The 23,264-nt window shown below is 42.1% G+C and overlaps 4 protein-coding genes across 9 annotated transcripts in view; 2 read left to right on the forward strand and 2 right to left on the reverse strand.

The window, feature by feature from the left end:
* The window catches only part of LOC125766318 (striatin), a 35,875-nt gene extending 19,052 nt beyond the window's left edge, over positions 1 to 16,823 (forward strand). For 3 of the 6 annotated variants that reach the window (XM_049432147.1, XM_049432150.1, XM_049432148.1), the window contains exons 3-7: positions 7,162 to 7,363; positions 7,436 to 7,663; positions 7,739 to 7,957; positions 8,198 to 8,314; positions 8,815 to 16,823. In XM_049432147.1, the coding sequence (XP_049288104.1) occupies positions 7,162 to 7,363; positions 7,436 to 7,663; positions 7,739 to 7,957; positions 8,198 to 8,314; positions 8,815 to 9,962 (1,914 nt within the window). In that variant the 3' untranslated portion in view covers positions 9,963 to 16,823. The remainder of the gene's footprint in view (positions 1 to 7,161; positions 7,364 to 7,435; positions 7,664 to 7,738; positions 7,958 to 8,197; positions 8,315 to 8,814) is intronic. The other 3 variants (XM_049432151.1, XM_049432152.1, XM_049432153.1) reach the window with 3 other exon arrangements.
* Positions 16,824 to 16,937: 114 nt separating this feature from the next.
* On the reverse strand, positions 16,938 to 19,123 carry LOC125766346 (syntaxin-5). Its single transcript, XM_049432210.1, has 3 exons — positions 18,249 to 19,123; positions 17,883 to 18,163; positions 16,938 to 17,791 (listed from the first exon to the last, which is right to left on the reverse strand). The coding sequence occupies exons 1-3, from the start codon at positions 18,802 to 18,804 to the stop codon at positions 17,321 to 17,323; spliced, it is 1,308 nt and encodes a 435-aa protein (XP_049288167.1). The 5' UTR covers positions 18,805 to 19,123; the 3' UTR covers positions 16,938 to 17,320.
* A 235-nt stretch (positions 19,124 to 19,358) lies between these two features.
* Positions 19,359 to 20,408, forward strand: LOC125766362 (transmembrane protein 147). The gene is made up of 3 exons (XM_049432231.1): positions 19,359 to 19,545; positions 19,659 to 19,800; positions 19,864 to 20,408. Exons 1-3 carry the CDS (start codon positions 19,469 to 19,471, stop codon positions 20,332 to 20,334), a joined length of 690 nt encoding a protein of 229 aa, XP_049288188.1. The 5' UTR covers positions 19,359 to 19,468; the 3' UTR covers positions 20,335 to 20,408.
* A 21-nt stretch (positions 20,409 to 20,429) lies between these two features.
* On the reverse strand, positions 20,430 to 23,054 carry LOC125766335 (uncharacterized). The gene is made up of 8 exons (XM_049432185.1): positions 22,595 to 23,054; positions 22,417 to 22,526; positions 22,268 to 22,334; positions 21,792 to 22,199; positions 21,586 to 21,702; positions 21,310 to 21,526; positions 20,688 to 21,231; positions 20,430 to 20,619 (listed from the first exon to the last, which is right to left on the reverse strand). Exons 1-8 carry the CDS (start codon positions 22,741 to 22,743, stop codon positions 20,531 to 20,533), a joined length of 1,701 nt encoding a protein of 566 aa, XP_049288142.1. The 5' UTR covers positions 22,744 to 23,054; the 3' UTR covers positions 20,430 to 20,530.
* Positions 23,055 to 23,264: the final 210 nt, after the last annotated feature.

The following is a 23,264-nucleotide window of genomic DNA, read 5'->3' on the forward strand; positions in this document are numbered from 1 at the left end:
AATGGGATTTCTAAAAACAGCACCACATAAAATTGTTCACATCGTGTTCAGCAGACAACCGTTGTCCTCTACACACACACACAAACGCACAAACTGTTGCCACATAAATGTGTATAATGGAACTGAAATTTAATTATCGTAATAAATAGATATATTGCCCATATTCTCGATTGTGTGCACATACACACACTTGCAAAGACAAAAAAGAAATCCCATCGCAAAATGGGATTGGAGTAGCTGTCCTAGAAGTATCCATTCCGGGCTGTGTGGATAGAAATAGCTCCGACAGTGGACAGCGGACTACGAATCGAAAGTAGAATTTTGTTCCTTTTTTTTACTTGGGTTGCATCCTGTCAACGGCAGAAAGCACCACCGAAAGGAATAATAGTTTGATGATAAACCCATTGTGGGTGTTTGGATTTTTTGGAACGGACTAGGCGTTATCGAATTAGAATTCTGCGAAAAATAATAGCGGTTTAGAAGCAGGTACGAGGCTTGCGGCAACGTACGAAATCAGTTGCACAGTAGATACGAGGCTTGCGGTAACGTACGAATTCAGTTGCAAAGCAGAAGCGAGTCGAACAGGACGTCGAAGAGTGAAATAAAATAAAACAAGTTGCACAACGTAGGGGCTCTGTTGTTCTCACCTATTATTTTACAAACATAAAACTTGGTGCCTAGTGACCAGGATTTTATAAACATTTAGTGTCGTAGTGACAAAGTTGTTGTAAAATCGGAGGGAATAATGTCGACGTCAGAAGCCGAAGAAAGTTTTCATGGATTTGCTGAGGCTGGTCCTGAAGAAACGATGGTTGTTTCGATCGCGAAGGAGCTTGCTTTAGTAAAAGCTGAAAGAGACAGTTTGTTGCGTTGCGTCGCAAGAATAGAAGCGTTCGTAAAGGATCCTCAAGGAGCATCACGCGAGCTAGTGATTGCGCGTGCGCAGCGGCTGGAAAAGTGCTGGGAAAGTTTCCAGAACCTAACGCGTGAAGTACGCCGGTTGAGTGGCCCAGTAAACGTCGAAGAAAACGATGCTCTGTTCGATATGGTCGATGAAAGGGTTACGGTTTTGATGGGGCGATTAAAGGCACTCGAGGCTGCCGAATGCAGTGTAAAAGCAGAATCCATGACAATGAAGGAAACGCAAGGCAGTTTGAAATTGCCACGGATTACATTACCAAGCTTTGCTGGTAATTATGATGCATGGATGCAGTTTCATGACATGTATCTTGCCATGATACACAATACAAAAACATTAAGTGATGTAGAAAAGTTATATTATTTGAAGAGCTCATTGAAAGGAGAAGCTTTGAAGATAATAGAAGCATTTCCAACATGTGCAGCGAGTTACCAAGCAGCATGGAGTGCGTTGGTAAACAGGTACGCGAACCCGTATCTGCAGAAAAAGCGTCACGTCAACGAATTGCTGAGCTGGCCGAAAAGCAAGAAGATTAGTGCAGGCAACGTGAATGCATTAATAGAAGGCTTCGAGCGACACACCAAGCTCCTAGAACAGTTAGGCGAAGAACCAAAGTTGTGGGGTGTGATGCTAGTGCAACTGCTTGTTACAAAGCTCGACGATATAACGCAGCGCGAGTGGGAGCGTACCGTTGAGGACAGTGGTAACACGGATTACATAAGTTTGATTAGCTTTCTTCGTGGGCAAGTGAAAATATTAGAAGCGTCTAATGAAAACAAATCAGAGCAAAGATCCGTACAGCCGGTTTTGAGCCAATCGAAAGTGGCAGTGCATGTTGCGACTGGTGCAGGCGCTATGAAATGCGTGATCTGCAGTGGTGATCATATTGTTTCAAAATGCAATGAATTCGTTAACTGTTCTGTGAAGGACCGATATAAATTCGTGAGGAGTAAAGGGTTGTGTGGTAATTGTTTAGCACCGGGTCACTTTAAGGACAAGTGCGTATCAAAGGGGCGATGCCGTGCATGCACCCGAAACCATCATTCGTTGCTGCATTTTTGGAAACCAATGCAGAACGAAATTGGCAGTGGAAACATTGTGTCGGTGAGCTCAAGTGAAACGTGTAATACTGAAACGGTTAAAGAAGCTATGATTACAAGTGTGGCTAGCCCAGAATCATCACCAGCAAGAGGCAGGTTATCAACGGCTATAGTAAACATAGCGACAAACAGTGGCCATGTGCGTGCGGCTAGGGCCTTACTCGATAGCGGATCCCAGTTGAATCTATTGAGCCAGCGGCTATGTCGTGAGCTGAAACTGCCAGCGCGGCCGTGCAGCATTAGGTTGACGGGAATTGGTCAGTGCGAGGTAGGGGGTAGCGCAACGGTAACGGCAATCGTGAGTTCCAGGAACAGCAACTATTCAAGAGTGATGGACTTTGTAGTGTTGGAGCACATTACTAGTGCTATTCTTCCAATGCAACCGCTTGCATTGAAAGAGCTTCCTGGTAATTTGGTGGCGGCCGATCCGGACATGGAGGATGGTGGTGAAGTTGATGTGTTGCTGGGGTCCGAATTCTTCTTTGAATTTTTGGGTTTGGATGGCGGCCGGCAGCAAATTATAAAAGACAACGATGGCAGTCCACTGTTCCTGAACACTGTTTTCGGCTGGATTGTTACTGGTACCAAGAAGCAGATAACAGGCGACGCTGTAACGTTTTGTTCTCAAGCCAGCTTAGAGAAACAAATCGAAAGGTTTTGGAGCTGCGAGGAAATCCATACCGCATCGAAGCTGACGCAAGAAGAAAGGGATTGTGAGCAACATTTCCAGCAATTCCACTATCGTGAAAAAGGGGGTCGATATGTTGTGCAGTTGCCGTTCAAGATGGGAGGATTGCAAATGATAGGCGACTCAAAACAAGCAGCATTAAGCCGTTTCTCGCAACTTGAACGAAGGTTCAAAAGAGATGAAAATCTGAGAAGTGAGTATGCAAAGGTTGTAAAGGAATACATATCGCTGGGATTTCTTGCAGAGGTTCATGACAGGAAGGATGAACGCTCGTTTTATCTACCACATCACCCCGTCATAAAGATGTCCAGTACAAGTACCAAAGTGAGGCCAGTGTTCGATGGTTCAGCTAAATCGACGTCCGGGATTTCCCTGAATGATTGCCTCATGGTTGGTCCTGTTGTGCAAGACCCGCTATTCGATTTGATATTGAGGTTTCGTGTGAATTCAATAGCACTTGTAGCCGACATCGAAAAGATGTACCTTCAAGTAAAGGTGCATCAGGAACACACGCCATATCAGCGAATACTGTGGCGATTCTCAGAAGAAGAACCTATAAAAGTATACGAATTGCAACGAGTTACGTTTGGACTTGGTCCTTCATCATTTCTTGCAACAAGAGTACTACAGCAATTGGCTGAAGATGAAGGTGAATTGCTGCCTCTCGGAAAGCGGGCTCTGCTTGAAGACTTTTATGTGGACGATTTTATAGGAGGTGCTAACGATGAAGATCAAGCATCGCTGCTTGTACAAGAACTGCGTTTGTTACTCCAGAAGGGAGGATTCGTCTTAAAGAAATGGATTTCGAATCGGCCACGTGTCCTGAGTGCGTTACATTCCAGCGAAAAGGCTGTTTTAGATTCCATAGATTTGGGAGCAGAAAACCAGTTTAAGGCGTTGGGCGTTTGTTGGAGCCCAGCAACGGACGAGCTTAGTATTGCAGTAAAAGGAATTGCGTCATCGAATGAGATATTTACCAAGCGGAAAATATATTCGTTGATTGCGCAGCTGTTTGATCCGCTCGGAATAATCGGACCGATTATAGTGTGGGCAAAAATAAGAATGCAGCACCTATGGATAGCTAAAACCGATTGGGATGATCCTGTAACGGAAGAAGTCAACAGAACATGGAGCCAATTTAGAGAGCAATTGTATCTGCTAACCAGTATTAAGGTAGCTCGTCATGCCTTTGTCGATAAAGGAGTGTTGTTGCAGCTTCATTGTTTTTGCGATGCTTCGGAGGCAGCGTATGGAGCTTGTGTTTACGCTAGATCGGTTGATGCTGACGGAACAGTGAAGGTAGAGCTGCTTACATCTAAATCCAGACCTGCACCTTTAAAGCGTGTTTCGTTGGCGAGATTGGAGCTTTGTGCGGCGGTTATCGGATCAAGGTTATGTGATGCAGTTGTTAAGGCTCTAAAATTGTCATCATTGGAGGTGTTTTTCTGGTCCGACTCAACGATCGTTTTAGACTGGTTGGCTTCGCCTGCATATAACTGGGCAACTTACGTTGCAAATCGAGTGGCGCATGTGCAGGAGTTAACCAAGGGCCATAAATGGTTACACGTTAAAGGAGAAGATAATCCAGCGGATGACATTTCCAGGGGATTGTTGCCAAGTGATTTGGTTAAACGGAGCCGATGGTTTCAAGGGCCTTCCTGGTTGAAGCAACAGGGAGCTGTTTTTACTAGCGCGCCGAGAAAACAAACCTCCATTGACGAGATTCCAGAACGAAAAAAAATGGTTTCAATGACAGTTTCGGCGGTAAACCTGAATCCATTACTAGAAAGGTTCTCTTCGTATTGGAAAACCTTAAGAGTAACAGTTTACTGTCTGAGGTTTATACGGCGCTGTCAAGGAAAAAGAATTGAATATGGATTCATTAGGTGTGGCGAATATGTGGAAGCCAAACAAACACTAATCAGAGCTCTGCAGCACAAGGAATTTAAAGAAGAAATTGGACTCTTATTAAAGAATCGGCCAATAACGGCGAGTTCGAAACTGAAAAGGTTGCGACCATTTGTGGACAAGAGCGGCATTTTGCGTGTTGGTGGACGATTGAGGAACGCAGATATGAAATATGCAGCGAAACATCCCATGATTATCCCAGGGAAATGCCATTTCTCGCGAATAGTGGCTGCCGCTTATCACGAAATGATTTTGCATGCAGGTCCGCAACTAACACTGGCTGCATTGCGTCAAGAGTTTTGGCCATTGAACGGTAAAACTCTGGTGAGTTACATTTGCAGAGGATGCTACACATGCTTCAAATCAAATCCTTCCACAATCCGTCAACCTCCAGGGCAGATGCCTAAGCAAAGAATTTCACCGTCCAGACCGTTTTCAACAGTGGGAGTTGATTATTGTGGTCCAATGATGCTCAGACAGCCGCACCGTAAATCTACCTGCCAGAAAGCATACATAGCAATATTTGTGTGTTTTTTCTCCAAGGCGGTTCACATTGAAATAGTGGAGGATTTGTCTGCAGCTGCGTTTTTGGCGTGTTTCCGGCGATTCACATCCAGGCGTGGTATACCTGTCGAGGTATATTCGGATAACGGGCTAAACTTTAAAGGGGCTAGTCGAGAGATGCGTGAATTATATGCTTTAACCAACAAAGATTCTTTTCAGACAGCTATTCAAGAAAACGTCTGTAAGAAAGGAATAACGTGGCACTTTATTCCACCAAGAGCTCCTAACTTCGGCGGCCTCTGGGAGGCTGCTGTTAAATCAGCGAAGAGGACCCTGTTTAAAGTGTTGGGATGCAGACAACTGACTTTTCAAGAAATGGCTACTGTGTTGGTCCAGATCGAGGCTCAAATGAACTCACGTCCCTTAACGCCATTGTCTGATGACCCTGAAGAGCTGGATGTCCTTACGCCGGGTCATTTCCTGATCGGCCAACCCATATTGGCGTTACCCGATGTGGACCGTTGTGAGGTGCCTTCGAACCGTTTAACGGGATACGAACAGCTGCAGCAGTTGGTCCAGCATCACTGGCGGAGGTGGCGCACCGAATACTTGTCGGAACTCCACAATGAATCACAGCATGTACCCCGGGTTGAGCGTTTAAAAATTGGGCAAATGGTCATTTTGAAGGAACAAGAGAAGCTAAGCAATGAATGGTATCTAGGCAGGATTGTGGGTTTACATCCTGGTAAGGATGACGTGGTTAGAGTGGTATCGATCAAAACCGTCAAAGGAATCTACAAGAGACCTTCCTCCAAAATCTGTTTATTGCCATTCGAGAAAGAATTATGATGTAAATAATTGCTTTGAAATTAACTTCATGAATTTGGTTAGGATTGTTTTGCTAAGGAGTCGTTAATTAAAAAGATAGATTTTTAAGGCGGCCGGTATGTTTGGATTTTTTGGAACGGACTAGGCGTTATCGAATTAGAATTCTGCGAAAAATAATAGCGGTTTAGAAGCAGGTACGAGGCTTGCGGCAACGTACGAAATCAGTTGCACAGTAGATACGAGGCTTGCGGTAACGTACGAATTCAGTTGCAAAGCAGAAGCGAGTCGAACAGGACGTCGAAGAGTGAAATAAAATAAAACAAGTTGCACAACGTAGGGGCTCTGTTGTTCTCACCTATTATTTTACAAACAGTGGGTGTTAGCCGTATATTTTTGTTCTGCTGTTTGTGTCTCCTTCTTGTTTTAATAACATTGCTGTGACACAGAAAAAGAGAAAAAATAGGAATATTCCTTTGCCTGTTACTGGCAGAATATAGGGTGGCAAAGGGAGTCAATTGATCAATAGTACAAACGAAGACTGTAGCGTGTAGTATATACGACAATGGATCGTTAATAAATTTGTGTTAAAATTGTTATAATACTTTAAGATAAGTTTCTTGAGATATTTGTTTTATATTAAATTCAACGAATAATTCAATAAATTTTGATCTTGTTTTGTTTCATGTTCAACATTTCATTCGCAATGTTTTGCGATCGTTTTGTTGTGAATCTGTAAAACATCATATCTTGGGATCGTTTTGTTCACACACCGAGCAACGGACAATGCTTTCTCACATGCTAGTTTTGTTTTCAACGACCCGAGACCCGCTTAGTGAGATGGAGAAATGGCATAACAATAAGACGGCAGATATCAAGCGAGGATACCCACGGATATAATTGCTGTAAAGCAGATTCAATGTATGACATATTTCATGACGCCTAAATTACGGTTCCGTTACGCACCATACATAAGATGGCAATCAAACTTGATAGTTCCAGTGGAAAACAGGATTGTTCTTATGCTCTTATCCATAAGTGACATCTTACCACCGGCAACTGTAAAAACAAACCGTTATTTTAAATATCAAATGAGAAGTATTGAAAATGTATTTTAATTTACCTTTAACGATCTTTTACAATCGTAATAAGTTTGTTTCAAGTTTATTGTCTATCTTACTAATTTAATTTATTTATTTTTCCATTCATTGTTTTAGGCAAAAATTGCTGTCCTGGTAGGCGAACGGAAGGGTCAGGAATCCCTCAAATCCGATCTGATCCGGCGCATTAAGATGCTAGAGTATGCACTTAAACAGGAACGTGCTAAATTTCACCGACTAAAGTACGGCGTCGATCCACCAATGAACGATATCAAACCGCCAACGGATGAGCCGGGTATTGGAACAGAAGTAGCTCCCGGTATGTGCGAGACATCATGTACTCAGCATAATGAACTATAACTATTTAATTAATTTTTATTTTGCTTTTCAGATCCGGAGGTACCTTACAGTTCCGTGTCAAACATTACCTGGCGGCAGGGTAGACAGCTGTTGCGTCAGTATTTGCAGGAAATTGGCTATACCGATACAATTCTAGATATACGCTCGAACCGGGTACGCTCGCTGCTAGGGTTGAACAATAACAGCGAGCAGGAGGAAAACGTCAACCCGAACGTAAACGGTGGGACGGAATCGAACAAGCGGGCCAGCGAATCGCAAGGTAAAGGTCTCAATGGAAGCTTGCAAGCTTTCGCTTTGCCACGCATATTAACTGTATGGTAAATTATGCCCACAGGACGCCGAACGCCGGCTAAAAAACCATCTTCTGTAACTGAAGCGATGATATTGGATTCGGAAGCGGCGGTCATCGCGAACTTCGAGTTCCTGGCCCGGGAGGACGTGGAGATGTCCGATGACGATGATGTGTCGGACGAGATAGACGTCGTCGGGGACAGCGACGAGACGGACATGAAAACGACCAAACGGAAAGCCAAAGGAAACACTTTGAATGATGGTGAGTTTAGAAACGGTTCCGTATGCACCGGACGAGTGGATGCAAATCCTATTGAACCGCATCACAAAACTGCGAAGAAAGCGAATTTGCACGTGTGTGGAACACTGCTGTACGTCCTAAATTTTCGGTACTAAATTGTCTTCTCTTTAATCTATTTTTTTTCTGGGCTCTCGTAATTACCTTCGTTCGGTCGTTTATATTCTACCTTGGTATGAATGCTTTACTTTGGATGTGTATCAGATATGGATGCAGAAGCGGATGAAGTAATCAATGAATTGAATCCATTAACAGAAGGTGAGGATGTTATTATGGAGGACAGTAACAAAATCGATGTCACCGGAGATGATCTTTACGTTGGTGAGTGATTTCTTTTGTGGTGGTTGAAAGGCCTCGGAATACGTTTCTGTTAAGCGACATGTTGCTTTATGATCTGTTTTGCATCGTTCATCAAATCTCAAGATGATGAGATGAAGTTTTTTTTTCTCTCGTATTTATTAAGCTTAATTTGTCTGTGGCTTATCGTTTCATTAACGAACTTTGCGAACGAAGTTCTTACAATGGATGCTTTTGCTTACTCATTATTATTCACAATAATTAATATTTAATTTATATTTTGTCTTCATCAAGTGTTGCATTTGTAACATCTTCTGTTACGTTAAGAGTTTTATTTGGTCTTGTTATACCTCATACCACCAAGGAAGAAGCATTCGGTCGTAATAATAGACACTACAACATATTGATCATCTTCTGCGATCGTCACAAATTTCTCAGGAACATCATTCAAATTTAAGAAAGCAATAAAAAAAATTTGTTTCTTCAAATTCACGACCGTCTTTGTTTCACTTTCTCGAATGCAGGATACAATAAAGCAGGAATGCCACGCCATCCGACGATACCGGGCATAGGCAATGATGAGGAAGTGGATTCGTCACTCGGCGAGCTGGCTCAGCTGACGGTAAACAACGAGACGGAGTCGGCGTACGACGTTTCCAACTCGAAGGAGCCATACCGCAAGACGTGGAACGCCAAGTACACGCTCCGTTCGCACTTTGACGGTGTGCGGGCGCTGGCATTCCACCCGCAGGAACCGGTCCTGATAACTGCCTCTGAGGACCACACACTGAAGCTGTGGAATCTACAGAAAACTGTGCCAGCGAAAAAGTCTGCTAGTCTCGATGTGGAACCTCTGTACACGTTCCGCTCGCATAACGGTCCGGTGCTGTGTCTCGCAATGTCAGCCACCGGCGAGCAGTGCTATTCCGGTGGGCTAGACGGTGCGATCAACTGCTGGAATCTGCCGAGCTCCAACATCGATCCGTACGATAGCTACGATCCGGAGGTGATGCGTTGCACAATCGATGGGCACACGGATGCCGTCTGGGGATTGGCGGTGAACCATGCGAAGAACACGCTCGTGTCATGCTCGGCGGACGGTACCGTAAAGTTGTGGTCACCGTCGGGTAAGATCCCAACCAACAGTACCACCTTCTCGTCCGAAACGGAGGGTATACCGACGTCGGTGGACTTCGTGAAGGATCAGATTGATCGTATCGTGGTGGCGTACAGCAGCACACACTGCATCATCTACGATACGGAGACGGGCAAGCAGGTGGTGAAACTAGAGGCCAGCCAGGAGATGACCGGCAATCTCGGCAAACACATCAACAAGGTGATCAGCCATCCGACGCTGCCGGTCACCATAACGGCGCACGAGGATCGGCACATCCGATTCTGGGACAATGGTACCGGTTCGCTAGTGCATTCGATGGTTGCCCATCTGGACGCGGTCACCAGTCTGGCCATCGATGCCCACGGACTGTACCTGCTATCCGGCTCGCACGACTGCTCGATCCGACTGTGGCACATGGACAACAAGACGTGCGTACAGGAAATTACAGCGCATCGGAAAAAGTTCGACGAAAGCATACTGGACGTCGCCTTTCATCCCTCGAAACCGTTCATTGCCAGTGCTGGCGCTGACGCCATAGCGAAGGTGTTCGTTTAATATTCTCACCGCGTAACACGTAAGCGCTCGTATGTTAGTGTGTGTGTGTGTATGTGTGCGTACGCGAGGTTGTTAGCGAAGCAGGGCGGTGAAATGATTGGCGTTTCGTCAAGAACTCCGTAAGACTAGCGCGCCGTTATCAGTGCGGTCACATAAGTTTGTGTATGTTTAGTTTTTAAATCATAATTCTGCTGTAGCTATACACTGACAAATGTTTGTTTTATCCCAACTGACGATCGAATCAAGCAAAACACTAACGCCTGTAACAACGATATATGAACACAAGAGTATATAAGTGTGGTTTCACGTTGTTAAATAGCATCGAAATGTATCGGAAGCAGAATATGGAAAAAAAAGTTGAGCATCGAACGGTTTGAGGATCAGGATGATGGTGTCACGGGCAATTGATTGACAAGCGGACACACGTAAGCTGCGTCTAGCAATTAAAAAATTGGAAGCAAGAAAGGAAAGGTAATAGTGGTTCGAGAGGAGTAATGCTAGTAAACAAAACATTTAGCCATTTTTAAACAATTGTCCAGAAAATCGCCACATCATCAAATGTGCTTTTTTTCTGTTTGTAAAAGTAAATCCTTATCTTTCTCTGTTTATACCTATAGCTTGTTAGGCTGGATATTTTTTTGATGGCAATAATATTACCCTTCAGCTGCATTCCGGTAGTGTTCTCTTGTCTTTCCGTACATTTCTTAATACTTGGGCGTTTCAGTCGCTGCAAAAGAAAGACTCATTTATCCAATATGAAGATCTAACACTGGATCATAAATAACACGATCACTAACTGGCTTTCTTGCAGTATATGAGAAGCAGTAACCTCGGATGTTTCTTTCAAAAGTGGTTACCGTTGTTTGACGATGGTCTCTTTCTCTTCATGGTGTAACGAACCTATTAGGCCATATGCCATACCATTTCGGACCTACTAGAGTTACCTTTAACAAGTAACTCCATTAGTCAGGACTTGCTAGGGAGGTTCTTGCTATGGGAATTTGATGCCGGTCCTGTCGTGTGAAACCGGCGCCGTTATTTTCTACACTACTGGCCCTCTTGTTGGAAGATTGTATGAAATTCATTTGACATACTGGAGTGGCTGTACAGAACTTGGATCGCAATCAGAGAAACGGATACAGACTGAGAGATGATCGATGCTGGGAATAAGTAAAATATTGACAGTCCCAGTATTCACATACTATCCTTAAGCCGTGACTCTTATGGTTAAAGTTATGTCTGTTTTTTCTGAATTAATTGTCTATCGTTCTTCATTGAGCTGTGCACGTCGTTACAAATCGTTACTGAACGTTACTGACGGTTTTAGTAGTTTCGGTGCTATTGCTTCTTGGTTGAATTTTCTTTATGGACAATCCTTTTTGTGGATTAGTTCAGTAAGGTTTGACTGCATCTCTCTTTTTCTCCCTGTCTGTTGTAATCGCTTCGTTGAGTGTCTCACGTGGTAACCTTTCAGCCAGCACACACATACACACGGAAAGAACACAAGCTACACAAAAAAGAAACATACATACAACGTGAAAAAACAGCAATAAACAATCGATAATGAGTACTGTGTGCAGAAAGGTTAGGAACATGAAGGCATATACATGAAGGCCAACGCAACCTGCCCCTCATGCGCAACCGACAAAGTCAAACGGAACCTACGCGTATTCGTAGTTCCCGAATCGTCTCATATGATTATTAATTTGATCAGCACATAAATCGGTAAAATTGTCATTTGTGCCCCATTTCATAGAACCAATGTAAGTTGGCTTTTTATCTTATGTGTTTCCATTGTTTTGTTTTTTTTTAATTTGACAAAACCTGAACACTGAAACTGGCAACATCGACCGTTCAATGTAAACGCAAGTAAGAACAAATTTTTGTTAATTTTCCTATGTTTCTGGTTTCGATGCAAAGCTACAGTTGAAACTACACACTTTCCGAAGAAAACATACACACTTTCATGCAAGCGAATATTAGATTAAACAAAATATAGTAAAACAAAACACAACAAATGATAAATCAAAGGGGGTCATAATACGCAGGATAATGAACAGTACCGGTGCCGGAATCGTAAAAGTAGGAAACGTTTGATATAATGCACCAAGGAAAAGAGTAAAAAGATAACAGCCCCTTACCCAGTACAACCACGGCATGAAAGGAGGATCGTAAGAAAAGTTTCAACACAACAAATGAAGCGTACATGGATAATCTTTGCACTAGAAGGTGTTAGAATAACGTATAAAGGCAAAGTTAAACCACAGGTGCAGGCACTGCAAAATGCTGATTGATTTGATATTTGGTTCGATACAGGCTAAGAAAGATGGAAACACGAGATACTGAACCGTATATATTTGAAGAAGAAGAAAAAACACACACAAACACACACGACACGTTTAAGAAGAAGAAAAAAATGCTCCTGCTCTCATCGTGTTATTGCGTGCTTGCAAGATATTCATTAGCGAATCGCTGACAAAAGTCCTAACAGAAGATTTAATCTTTACCCATTAGGCATAACGGATCGGAATGTGCGTTAGATATATATACATATAAATATAACATAGAGACATGCAAGTACATCATATTGAGCAGATAATATCCCTTGATCATATAGATATGCTGATCGAAGGTAAAAAACAAACAAACATGCGTCTACTTACAAAACGCTCCACCCCACACGGTTGCCCGATTGGTGTAATATCTGCACATCATCCGTTTCCCGAATTCGAGCAACAAGGAAAAACAAAAATGGAACCTAGCAAAACGACACACATTAACAACAAAAGCACGGTATATGATAATATTAGTAATGAGAGCCCTGCAAATGGCATCGAGATCAGATGTACAAGCGATCGGCAGATCAACAAACGGATAACCGGATAAAGGCACGATCGTAGTCGTGTGTTGGTGTGTAGGAGCAATTAAAACACACATCGCTAGAGAGCGATCGCGCGCGGTTGAAGGTAATACGACGAACAAATGTAATGTCGCGCGAACATACATACGATATGATATGAAAATTGTATTTATTTTACTCAACTCTCCTCCCCTTCCCCGCCCCCTCCCCAACACACACATGCAAAGAAAACGGAAATATGTTGTTAAAGATTTTGATTTATTAATAAAGTGTAGAGTAATTATGATTTCAATCGTTCGTCCATTGCTTTACTCTCGGATAAGGGAGGGATTTTTCTTTTGCTTTGTAACTTTTTTTTTCGTTTCAACTTACTTTTATTTTCTTACTTTTAGCTGAATGAAAACAAAAATGTGTCGCTTTTGGTTGAAACTTTCTCTACTCAAGCGGGAAAACACAAATCCATATTCAGCGCTGGCCGTTGAAATCTCTAGAGCACATACACACATATGCACACACACTTACCCAGCGTGGAGAAAGTAATTTTCAGACAAACGTGGGACGGCAACAAATTTGCGATCCGAATGAGAAACGCTGAAACGTTTCATATTTGCTACAAATAAGTCTAAAACCTCCACGTGTTTATGTTAGCAGTGTGTGTGTAGGTGTAGAGGCTCTTACTAGCTGCACAGAATGCACCGAAAACACAATAACCAACTTAACCAATGCCTGAGAAGCGAGAAGGCGCTTACGCAAATCGTCCGAAAACTTTGCTGTTCCGAGAAGAAGATGTGGGCTGACTAGCACTAGGATAGTGATCATTAACAGCGATCGTACACACTAATAGCAATACAGATTTTATATTAAACCGCGTATCCGCAAGCAAGCAGCAAGCATGGACGTTAACAAAAATGGAGCAGGAAGAAAATAAAGTAATACACGCCTTGCACGGACGCCTGCAAGCCGACACAAGGATTAGATGCAGTAATAGTGTGTAGCCTAGAAAGAGAGAAACTAACAATAGGAAATAGTTTGCATACTTTAACTATGCAAAACACTAAAAAAAATCTTGCTTCAGTGCCCAACTTTCATACACCCCAGTACTGGCCAATGAACTATGGTTTCTATGTTTATGAATAAAAAGGAAACACAAGAATCACCCTTGCCAGCTAGGAATCGCTTCCGGACAAAGCTAGAAGCTTATTCTTCACTCGAAGCATCATGTTCTGTAATTCTCCTATCTAATTAGCCATCGGATAAAAGACAGAATCTTAGAGAGCGAGATATACGTCGAATTTGCTGCCTTTTGGGTTTCTTTTTTCCTTTACACTCTACTACTATTTGCTATCAAACGATAAATCGAATGGATCGTGTTTGCGAAACGGATAAAACAAGCAACATAAAATCAATTGTAAGAAAAACAGGACGAAGGAAAGGTTCTGCTGTGTTTGTAGATACGGAAAAATGTAATGAAACGAACGAGCAAAGCCTCCATATAAGGCCCCAGTGCATTGTGCAATGGTACATAAACACCTAGCAGCAGAACAAACGAAGGAAACAAACAAAAGGAAGGAAGCTCTAAATATAAACAACTCGTAATCGAAATGTAGCATTTCAAAGAATAGTAATAGAAATAGAAATAGTGAATAAAGAACAAAACAAAATGGAAAAACACGTTCTTGAAGCAACACGGAACAATAATACGCGCTAGAACAGACACCTAATTAATGCTCTTCTGTTTGCCAGCCAAACCATAAAATGGTGGTGGAGATGAAAAGCAATAGACCCGTTTTATGTTGATGCTAAATGTGCTTACTTTTTTTTGTACGCTTTACATATAGATACACCGGGAAACAAAAAAAAAGAAGGACAAAAACACCTTTTTCAGGCAAAGCAAATTTTGTAGGTCTTAAGCATTAATAAAATGTTTTGATTTGTTTTAGACATGCAAACCGCTAATCCACTTTGGACAAACACTTTGGAATCAGAATTACTCGTTGAAAAACACACAAAAAAAACACAGAAACAGAACATAGCAGCAACAGTATGTGTGTGTGACTATTCACGCACTTCCTTCACTTCCTTCACAAGTCGTAATGATAATAAGTAGTTATAAAACAAAACCAAGCAAAAAAAAAAACGTTTGATATGAATAAAATTCAATGGATCGCAGAATTGTAGTTTATTTTAATAACGTACCAATAAAGCATAGAAATCCAGTAAAATTACCCCCACGTGTGCAAAGATCACCGAACCGCACGTGCACGCGGGTGACAGGTTGAATGAATGCAATAGAAGAAACCGACCAGAATGAGATCCCGTTTTAAATTGAGCAAAAGCATGTAGTAAAACATCATTATTAGCAAATGAGACGATGAAACAATAGCAACATGCATCGGTATGCTGCGTAAAGCAGTCCTGTACATTGAACCTGGAACGGATGCTTTTCGCCTAGTACGAAATCAATCCAGGGGGCAACAAACAGTGTATAACAAAATACACACTATCGGACCACATAAGTTTGTCGCTCGTATGCAAAATTATTCCTATTATCCTATACCCGCAAAGGGTACAAATAAACCTACAAAAGTTTCCACTAAGTGCAACACTAGTAACGACGCAAAGCGGAAGAAGGGAAAACAGAATCACTCATCATAAGTAGCAAACTCTGTCTCACTATCGAAGCGCAATATTTAGCAATGAAATTTAAAACGACTCATACTCATCTCACTATAGCAAGATAAACACACACACACGACAAGAAAAAAACACCCACATGATAGGGCGCATCCTAGCAAAAACCAAATAGTGTTAATTGTCCTGCAAAGCACGTACATAAAGCGATAAGCAGGAGCAGAGGGAAGTAAAAACAGGATGAAATAATGCAACAACAAAAAAAGAAACAAAATATGGACAAATAAAAAACAAAATGTAGCAAAAGCAAAGAAACACCGCCATATGGTCGAGATATAGGGCGTAAATGCTGTGTAAAATTGCTGAATTAGAAAGGGAGAAAGAGAGAGTTGCTGATCACTTGTTCGGGTTTTGTCCTCGATCGTTTGCTAATTAGTAATTGGTTTATACAACCAGGCCACACAGTTTATGAGAGTAAAAGCCGAAAAACCAAAAAAGGACTACAAAGGATCATTAAAGGCAACAAACACTTCACACGCGCATACCGGAAGGCAAAGTGGATCATTGTGTTTTACCTGTAATATATTGTATTTAAACGAAACATGTACTAATAAATTGAGTAATGATAAACGTATAAAAAGAAACAACAACAACAACAAGAAAAAAAAGAAAGGAAACAAAACCAACAAAGTAGTGGAAAAGTAGCAGTTAATCTTAAACGGTAAACGAACAACAAATGAAAAGAGAGGAAAATGTTGCGAATAACAAATATGCTAGCGATACGTTCGAAAAAAACAAAGGAAAAATGAAATGATGTAAACAAGCTAACAAAACGATAGAGAGAAACCATGCAATAAAGCGCCCCGATCGATGTGATGTAATTGAAGGCGGGCAAGAGAAAAACGCCTGCCCCTGTGGTAGCAAACAAAAGTAAGACGATCAATTTCACTTTACATTCACTCCACTGGAACACTGCAAAATGGAACATGCCCAACAAAAAGGGGAAAAAGGGGGAAAACTCACTAAACCAAACCAAGAAAACACACAATAGAACGAATAGTAGTAGTACATATACATACATCGTATCAATGCCGTATTGAGAGGGAACGTTTTTTTTCTTTTGTTTTGTTTCGGAAGCTTTTCCGAAGGAGTGAAAGCTAGAAACGCATTAGCGCGTCCATGCGACCGCACGAAACACAGTCGTGCCAGATAAACGGGACACATGAAAACAGGAAACAGCATTCAAACTCCTTAGTCGGAAAAATAATAACGAGAAAACAAAACCAAACAAATAGGCAGGAAGGATGGGAATGCTGGTAAATGACATTAAATTTATTAAAGTTTAAATAAATGGACTAAAATCAAACCGACCGGTTGTAATTAAATTATTTTTTTCCTTTCTTCCTTATGGTCTTTTATTAGATTTCACCTTCATTTCCGGATGATCATTTCCGATTGAATATGCAGCCATTAGAAAAGCAAGCTTTTAAAATTAATATATGCATTTATTTTTTGCTCCCGTGGGACAACGTATTACATGGTCTGTTCCGTGTTATATACAAACAATTGATTTAATAATACATAATATTCATCTTTCTCTCACTCTCCCCAAAAGCAGATCCTATTCCATTCACCGTGTGAACCATTCGGTACTCGTTCTTTCAAAGCTAAAGCAGTAATTCGGTTGAATTTGCTAAAAAAATAAAACATATACTACAAAAGATCCCTTTTATCCTCGTAGTGGGACCACTTGAAAATCAAAAACTTGTTATGACATCGAGAAGAACCATTAACTTTACATCGGTACAGAAAGAAAGAAAAAGGGGCGGACAAAAATAACACCTTTGGTTCCAAGCGGAAAGGTACCCTACGCCAGAAAGATAACGAAAAAGATGAAAAACAGTATCAACACGCCAAAGATCTTGATCATTAACCAGCGGTTCTTGGTGACGGATTGGAAGTACTTGAGAATTTCCCCATGTGCTGCCTCCACGTTCAGCTCGACGTCCTGAAGATTGCTATCGATGCGTTCCACCATCTCTTCCTGCTCCTTTACCATGTGAGCGAGCTGCTGGAAGATGCCACCCAGCTCCACGATCGTGCTTTCGATGTTTTGCATCGTTTCGGCCCGTTCCTGGACGTAGCTGTCGGATTCGTCGTACAGTACGAGCTGTTGCTGCTGCTGTAACAGTGGTGCCCGTTCAGAACTTGACGCCGACGACGATCCACCCATATCGATGCAGACCTGATCCTGCTGTTCCTGTAGCAGCAGGCTTCCTTGGGTTGAGCCTCGCATCGTCGATGGAGGCAAACCACCCGCCATTGGACCTTGACTGAACTGGAAATGTTAAACCCCATGCAGGACGTTGTTAGTGTACTGTGCCATCGAGTTTGAGAAGAGGATCATTCGGAACGTAGCAGCAGCATACCTGATCGCGTCGAGTTTTCTGTTGCTTCAAGTTTTCTGTCCGCACCTCAAGCACCTGCTTGAAGTCGGAGCTCATGTTGGCCAGCTTTGCCTGCAGCGCGACAACCATATTGGAGGAATGTGAAAGCAAATGTTTACCGTTCGTGGACCGGCGTTGCGATTTCGAGACTTCCTGTAGTCGGGCAATTTGCTGATTTAGCGAGTTGAGATCGCCCTTGATAATGTACGTCAGCTCCTGAATTTCGGCCGGTCGATCGTCGAAGAGGGTTTTTTTCTTCGCCACTGAACATGAAAATGGAAACAAACACGGATAAATGAGACGCAGGGGGACAAGGGAATGCCACCGCAGTGGGTGTGCCCAACTTACGCAGCGTTAACTTTTCCAGTTTGGTGTACGTGCTGGCAATGTTTTTACCAATGTGTTTGGCAATCATCATGAACTCCGCGTAGCTTTGCATGTGTTTCGCCTTTCGTGGGTCTTTTAAGTTTACTGCTCGCTGTATGTTGCGACCCTGCAGCGAGCGAATTGCACTTGCAAACTCGCCGGAACGGTCTCGTGCCGTCATCGTGAATTCTGGAACTAGGCTTCCTTTACCGTGCAAATCGTCCCCGTCGTCGTCGTCGTCGTCGTGGACTTCGGCTGGTCCGTTACCCGTCCAATATCCTGTACCTCTCTTGGGAGGCACCTCGGGCCAAGCGTTGCGAGGTTCTGGGTTTGCTGGAGCAGGTGCAACGGAAGCAAAGATTCGTTGCGATAGAGATGGTAACCAGCTGGTTGCTGAGGCTGGTTGTGGATATTTCGGTTTTTCCTCGATATCTTCGACGCGCTGGTGGTTGTTAGGTCCGTCGGAACCGATCGTTATTACAGCGAATGAGTCACCCGTATCGTCAGCACCGTATCGACGTCTTGCCCTTGATTGCATCGCATAATAGCCCTACTGCGCTAGCACCAATCAAAACATCCATCAACTTTACCAGCGCACTGATGTTGGATGAATCTTCACTTTGACTTCACAACAAGGGAGGGAGGTTTAATTCTCGTACATTAAATCACTTTTTCTACCGTAGGCACATAGCAGAGACTGAATTTGGCTTCGAATCGCGCGAAGAGTTGATATATTTGCGGATGATTAAATGAATGAAATCAATTGTTTTGCTAAGATTTCCTGCAAAATGACGTGGAAAGGAAAAATTACAATTGCTGACAATTTTTTTTTGTTTTTTCTTCGATGGGACTTTGACATTAGGGTTCAAGATTGCTATGCGTTGGGATGTGTCTGATATTTTTGTGCAATTTAAAATTGATTCCAAAGAGAAAATTAAATATTTTTTCAATGGTAATAAGGCATTTGATTGTGTGTTTGGTAAATTGTGGATTTTTTTAGAATATGTCGCTCAATGAAAGCAAAATTAATCATTTCCAATGTTGCCATTGAGAAAAAGTACCCACCTGCAACGTATGAATCTTGCATGATCTAGGAGAAATGTCAAATTTTTACAAGGCACACGATCCGGTTGTATTTTGGAATCAGTACACCGTTTTATATTCGTGAAATTATAAAAGAAAACTAATTTCCCGAACCGAAAATGACGCTGTACCACTTTGGTAACTGTGCGGCACTAGTATATGTGCCATATTACTTCACCTACAAATACTCCGGATTGTAAGTCTGCGGTCATGAAGTACATTTGTTCCCCGCAAGCAAATGGTCTATTCCGTGGTTTAATTTGTTCCTTAATTAAATTATATGCTATTCAACGTGTCCCTCCCTTACAGATCCGAATATGGTGCCTTTTGGAAATGTGTTCAGGCAGGTGGAATATATGTGTTCACACAGCTTTGCAAAATGCTTGTATTGGCAACTTTCTTCCCCGACACTGACACGTTCAGCGAAGGTGCACCTTTTAATTTTATTGCGGTAAGTATAAAGTCGCTAGTATGTCGAGTACATCCAGTATCATGCGTTTATTTTGGCTTTTAGGAGTTCTTGCGATGCAGTGTCGATCTAGTCGACTTCCTGGGTCTCGCGTTCGTGCTGTCGAGAATTCCTGGCAAGGGACACAGCAAACTGATCACTGCCGGCTTGGGATGGGCTACCGCCGAAGTTATTCTTTCACGCGGTCTTATGCTGTGGGTTGGCGCAAGGGGAGCTGAGTTTTCCTGGATCTACATTCAAAAGTGTCTGGAATCGAATGTATTGCTCGTGCAACACCTGTCGACCGCTACACTGTTGTGGCTGTTTTCCCGGCATGATTTGGATAAAAAGTTCGCCCCTGTAGTCGTGTTGCTGTTGGTGGCAACTTCATACCGTGGTGTTTGGTTAGAGGGCACCCTGCACGCAATGTCCGCCGGTCCATGGCTTAGCTTGGCCTTGAAAGCTCTCATTACTAGCTGCATGGGTGTTGGTACGCTACATATCTACTCGGGACTGGCGCAACAGATTGGACTGTAAATGGATGCCAGTGAAGCTACACTTTCTCTGTTCGGTAGTTTAAAAACTATAAAGTTCATAGCAATCATACGTCAGATGTTATTAGTATCATGAAGTTTTCTTTTACATCTTTAATTATGTAATTAAGTTTCTTTACATATTCCAGATTGGTCCATGAATTAATCCATTAATCAACATTTGGAACCTTTCTACAGTGCTATTTGTCCCAGTTTATGTATTTATGTACACTAAGAGGAGATCCGTTTTCGGCTGTAGATACCCGTATGATCTTTTCCTTCGAAAGCTCTGTGGAAATAAGACGAAAGAAACGTCGGTAGGAAAAAGTAGCCAGACAGTCAAGGTGTTTCACTTACCTAGTAGCTTTGCAAACAGGGATACAGCAATCAAACGATTGCTCATTTTTGACTGTAGCAACTTGAACGGTACGCAGTTATCCGTCGTATCTTGAAACATAGAACCCAGCAGGGTCTTTATTGCGTAGCGTGTAACTGCACCCGTGTCATTCTTTTTCTGCTTGTCCCCTTCGCTTGTAGAGGGTTCGGAATTTTTCAGGAAATCCCACTGCGATGGGTTTCCAGTGAAACATGTTAGGAATTTTGTCATTTCTGACTCCTTCACTGGTACAACTGATGTAAAATGTGGATCATCAGAAGGTTGATTTAGTTGCAGATCTTCAGCGTACTGTTCGTCGGCAGCCTGAATCGGTGGCTCCTCGCTAGCAGTTTCGACTCGTTTCGTTTGTCGCTTTTTCTTACTAAAGTCAACTTCAATATCGTAACATCTGTTTCGCTTGCGAGATAATGGCGGATCGCGGTCGAATTGCATGCGATTACAGCAATCACGCAATGGTTTCGTGAATAGACTCTGCAGTTTATATTCTGCAATGATTTCGTCTAGCTGTTATGAATAAAAACGCGGTGTGAGAAGTGGTAAAGTAGGTGCAATCGGAAAACTATCTGCTACAATATTACTTACGCTAGGCTCCGGATTTTTGCAATAAACCATAGACCAATTGCATATTAATTTTTCGTAACATTTCGCGCTTATTTTTATGCAAGCATCGATAATTAATCGCCGTTTGCGTACCGCTGTACTGGGCACCATTTGTGCCATTTGTGTCTCCTCCGTTTGAATAACATCTTCCGTAGGTGGGCTATTTGAAGTACCTTCATCATTCCCCTCGTGAATGGAGCTAAAAGTATGCAAACGAATTAAAGTTTATTGCTTTTTTAAGTTTTACGTTATACGTACGCTTCAACGCATTTTTGGCTACCAACTGGTTGCAATGTCGGGACTTCATTCTCACCAGTGGCGGTGTCCATTGGCACTGGTTGTAATGCATCTTCCAAAGGTTGTAAATCATGCTCTCTGCAAAAAAAATAATAGGAAACAAGATAACAAAAATGGCTCTTACAGTAAATGTAAAACAATAAGGAAAATTGTTTCAACACTCTTACATATGGTTGCTATTATTTCCCATATCGACATCTGCTTCTACCGATAGATCGATGTCCATATCATCTAAGGTAGCCGGCTCGGGATTTTTCTCAATAGCAGGGTGCACTTCCGGTTCATCGTTGGAATAGAGAAAATCCAGCATTTCGGTGGGCATTGTTTCGCCAAAATCGTTATCCTCCGTCAGTTGCACCTGGCTGCTGTAATCTTCCGGATGTGGCGCATCACGCATAGTGATGTCTTCCACATTTTTAACCGTAGTGCCGTTATTGCACGAAAGCGAATAGATTACCTCCTTTTCGGTAATTTGCTCCTGGAAGTCCACATCAAAGTTGACTACTGCAAGGTCAATATCTAGTGGAACTGCGGTACCATTATTACGTTCTACTTGAACCTTCACCTTTTTCACACTACCAAGAGATAAGAACAAAAGAGTATCGTATCGAGCTTACATATTCTTTAACTTGAAAAAACTTACATATTCTTTACTCCATACTCAATACGCCTGTTTATCTTAGATCGCTTTTGTATAGAGAGCATTTCATCTGCAAATGCAACAGGTAAAATATGTTCAGATTCAATCGAGCTCTGTACACCATTTTCGATGTACACTTATTCTATACATACCAAAAATGTTCTGCAAATTCTGCAGCAGAATTCGACCCATTCCGCATACAATTTTGGCATTTACTTCCAGCGCCAGATTACGGCTCTCAACAATACTTAGAACAAATTTGCTATGCAAGAGTTACAAAAAAAACCATATAATAAATGCGGAATTGCAAACAACATACATTTTCCTTACCTCATTTCCATAATGTTTAAGACCTGATTGTGTTTTCCCGATTGTTGCGTAAACTTCTTCACATCCGTACCGGCAGTATATACACGCGAGAAAATTTCATCGTTCATCAACACTAGTTTGTGATTTGAATTATTTCGTTCGTTTGCCATCTTTGCAACACTTTAGCAACACTCTTATCGTACTGAAAACAATTGTAGCTTGAAGAGGTACAATTTAAACAAAAAGAAAAAGGATTCGATCACGCAACGACGCATCAAGAACTTTCTGTGCTGATGCTCTTCTCTACAATGACCGCCTGCTAAATTGTACTGTTCGCTGAACTGTCGGTTTTCTAACGGTTGCCATTAGCAACAACATCGGTACAGGTAAGCATTTGTTCTTCTTATTTGGCTTCGCCTATGTGTGGCTATAGCTATGTATATGTGGTTAAATTTACTTACTATAGGTAATTAAAGTATCGGTTCAGTCGAAATTTGAACTGAAATCCAACGCATTATTGAATCGTTAATTATTGGCAGGTATTGGTAATGTTTCACCGACTTAAGCATCCATTATCTGCGTCTTTGGAGCTTAAAGTCACACAGAAAAGTTCATATTCAAAAACGTAAATCACAGGACCTACTGAAATCAAGCCTCAGTCCCGTATAATCACGCCACAGTTGCTATAGCA

The sequence above is a fragment of the Anopheles funestus genome, chromosome 2RL (assembly GCF_943734845.2).
Source record: "Anopheles funestus chromosome 2RL, idAnoFuneDA-416_04, whole genome shotgun sequence".
Lineage (NCBI taxonomy): Eukaryota > Metazoa > Arthropoda > Insecta > Diptera > Culicidae > Anopheles > Anopheles funestus.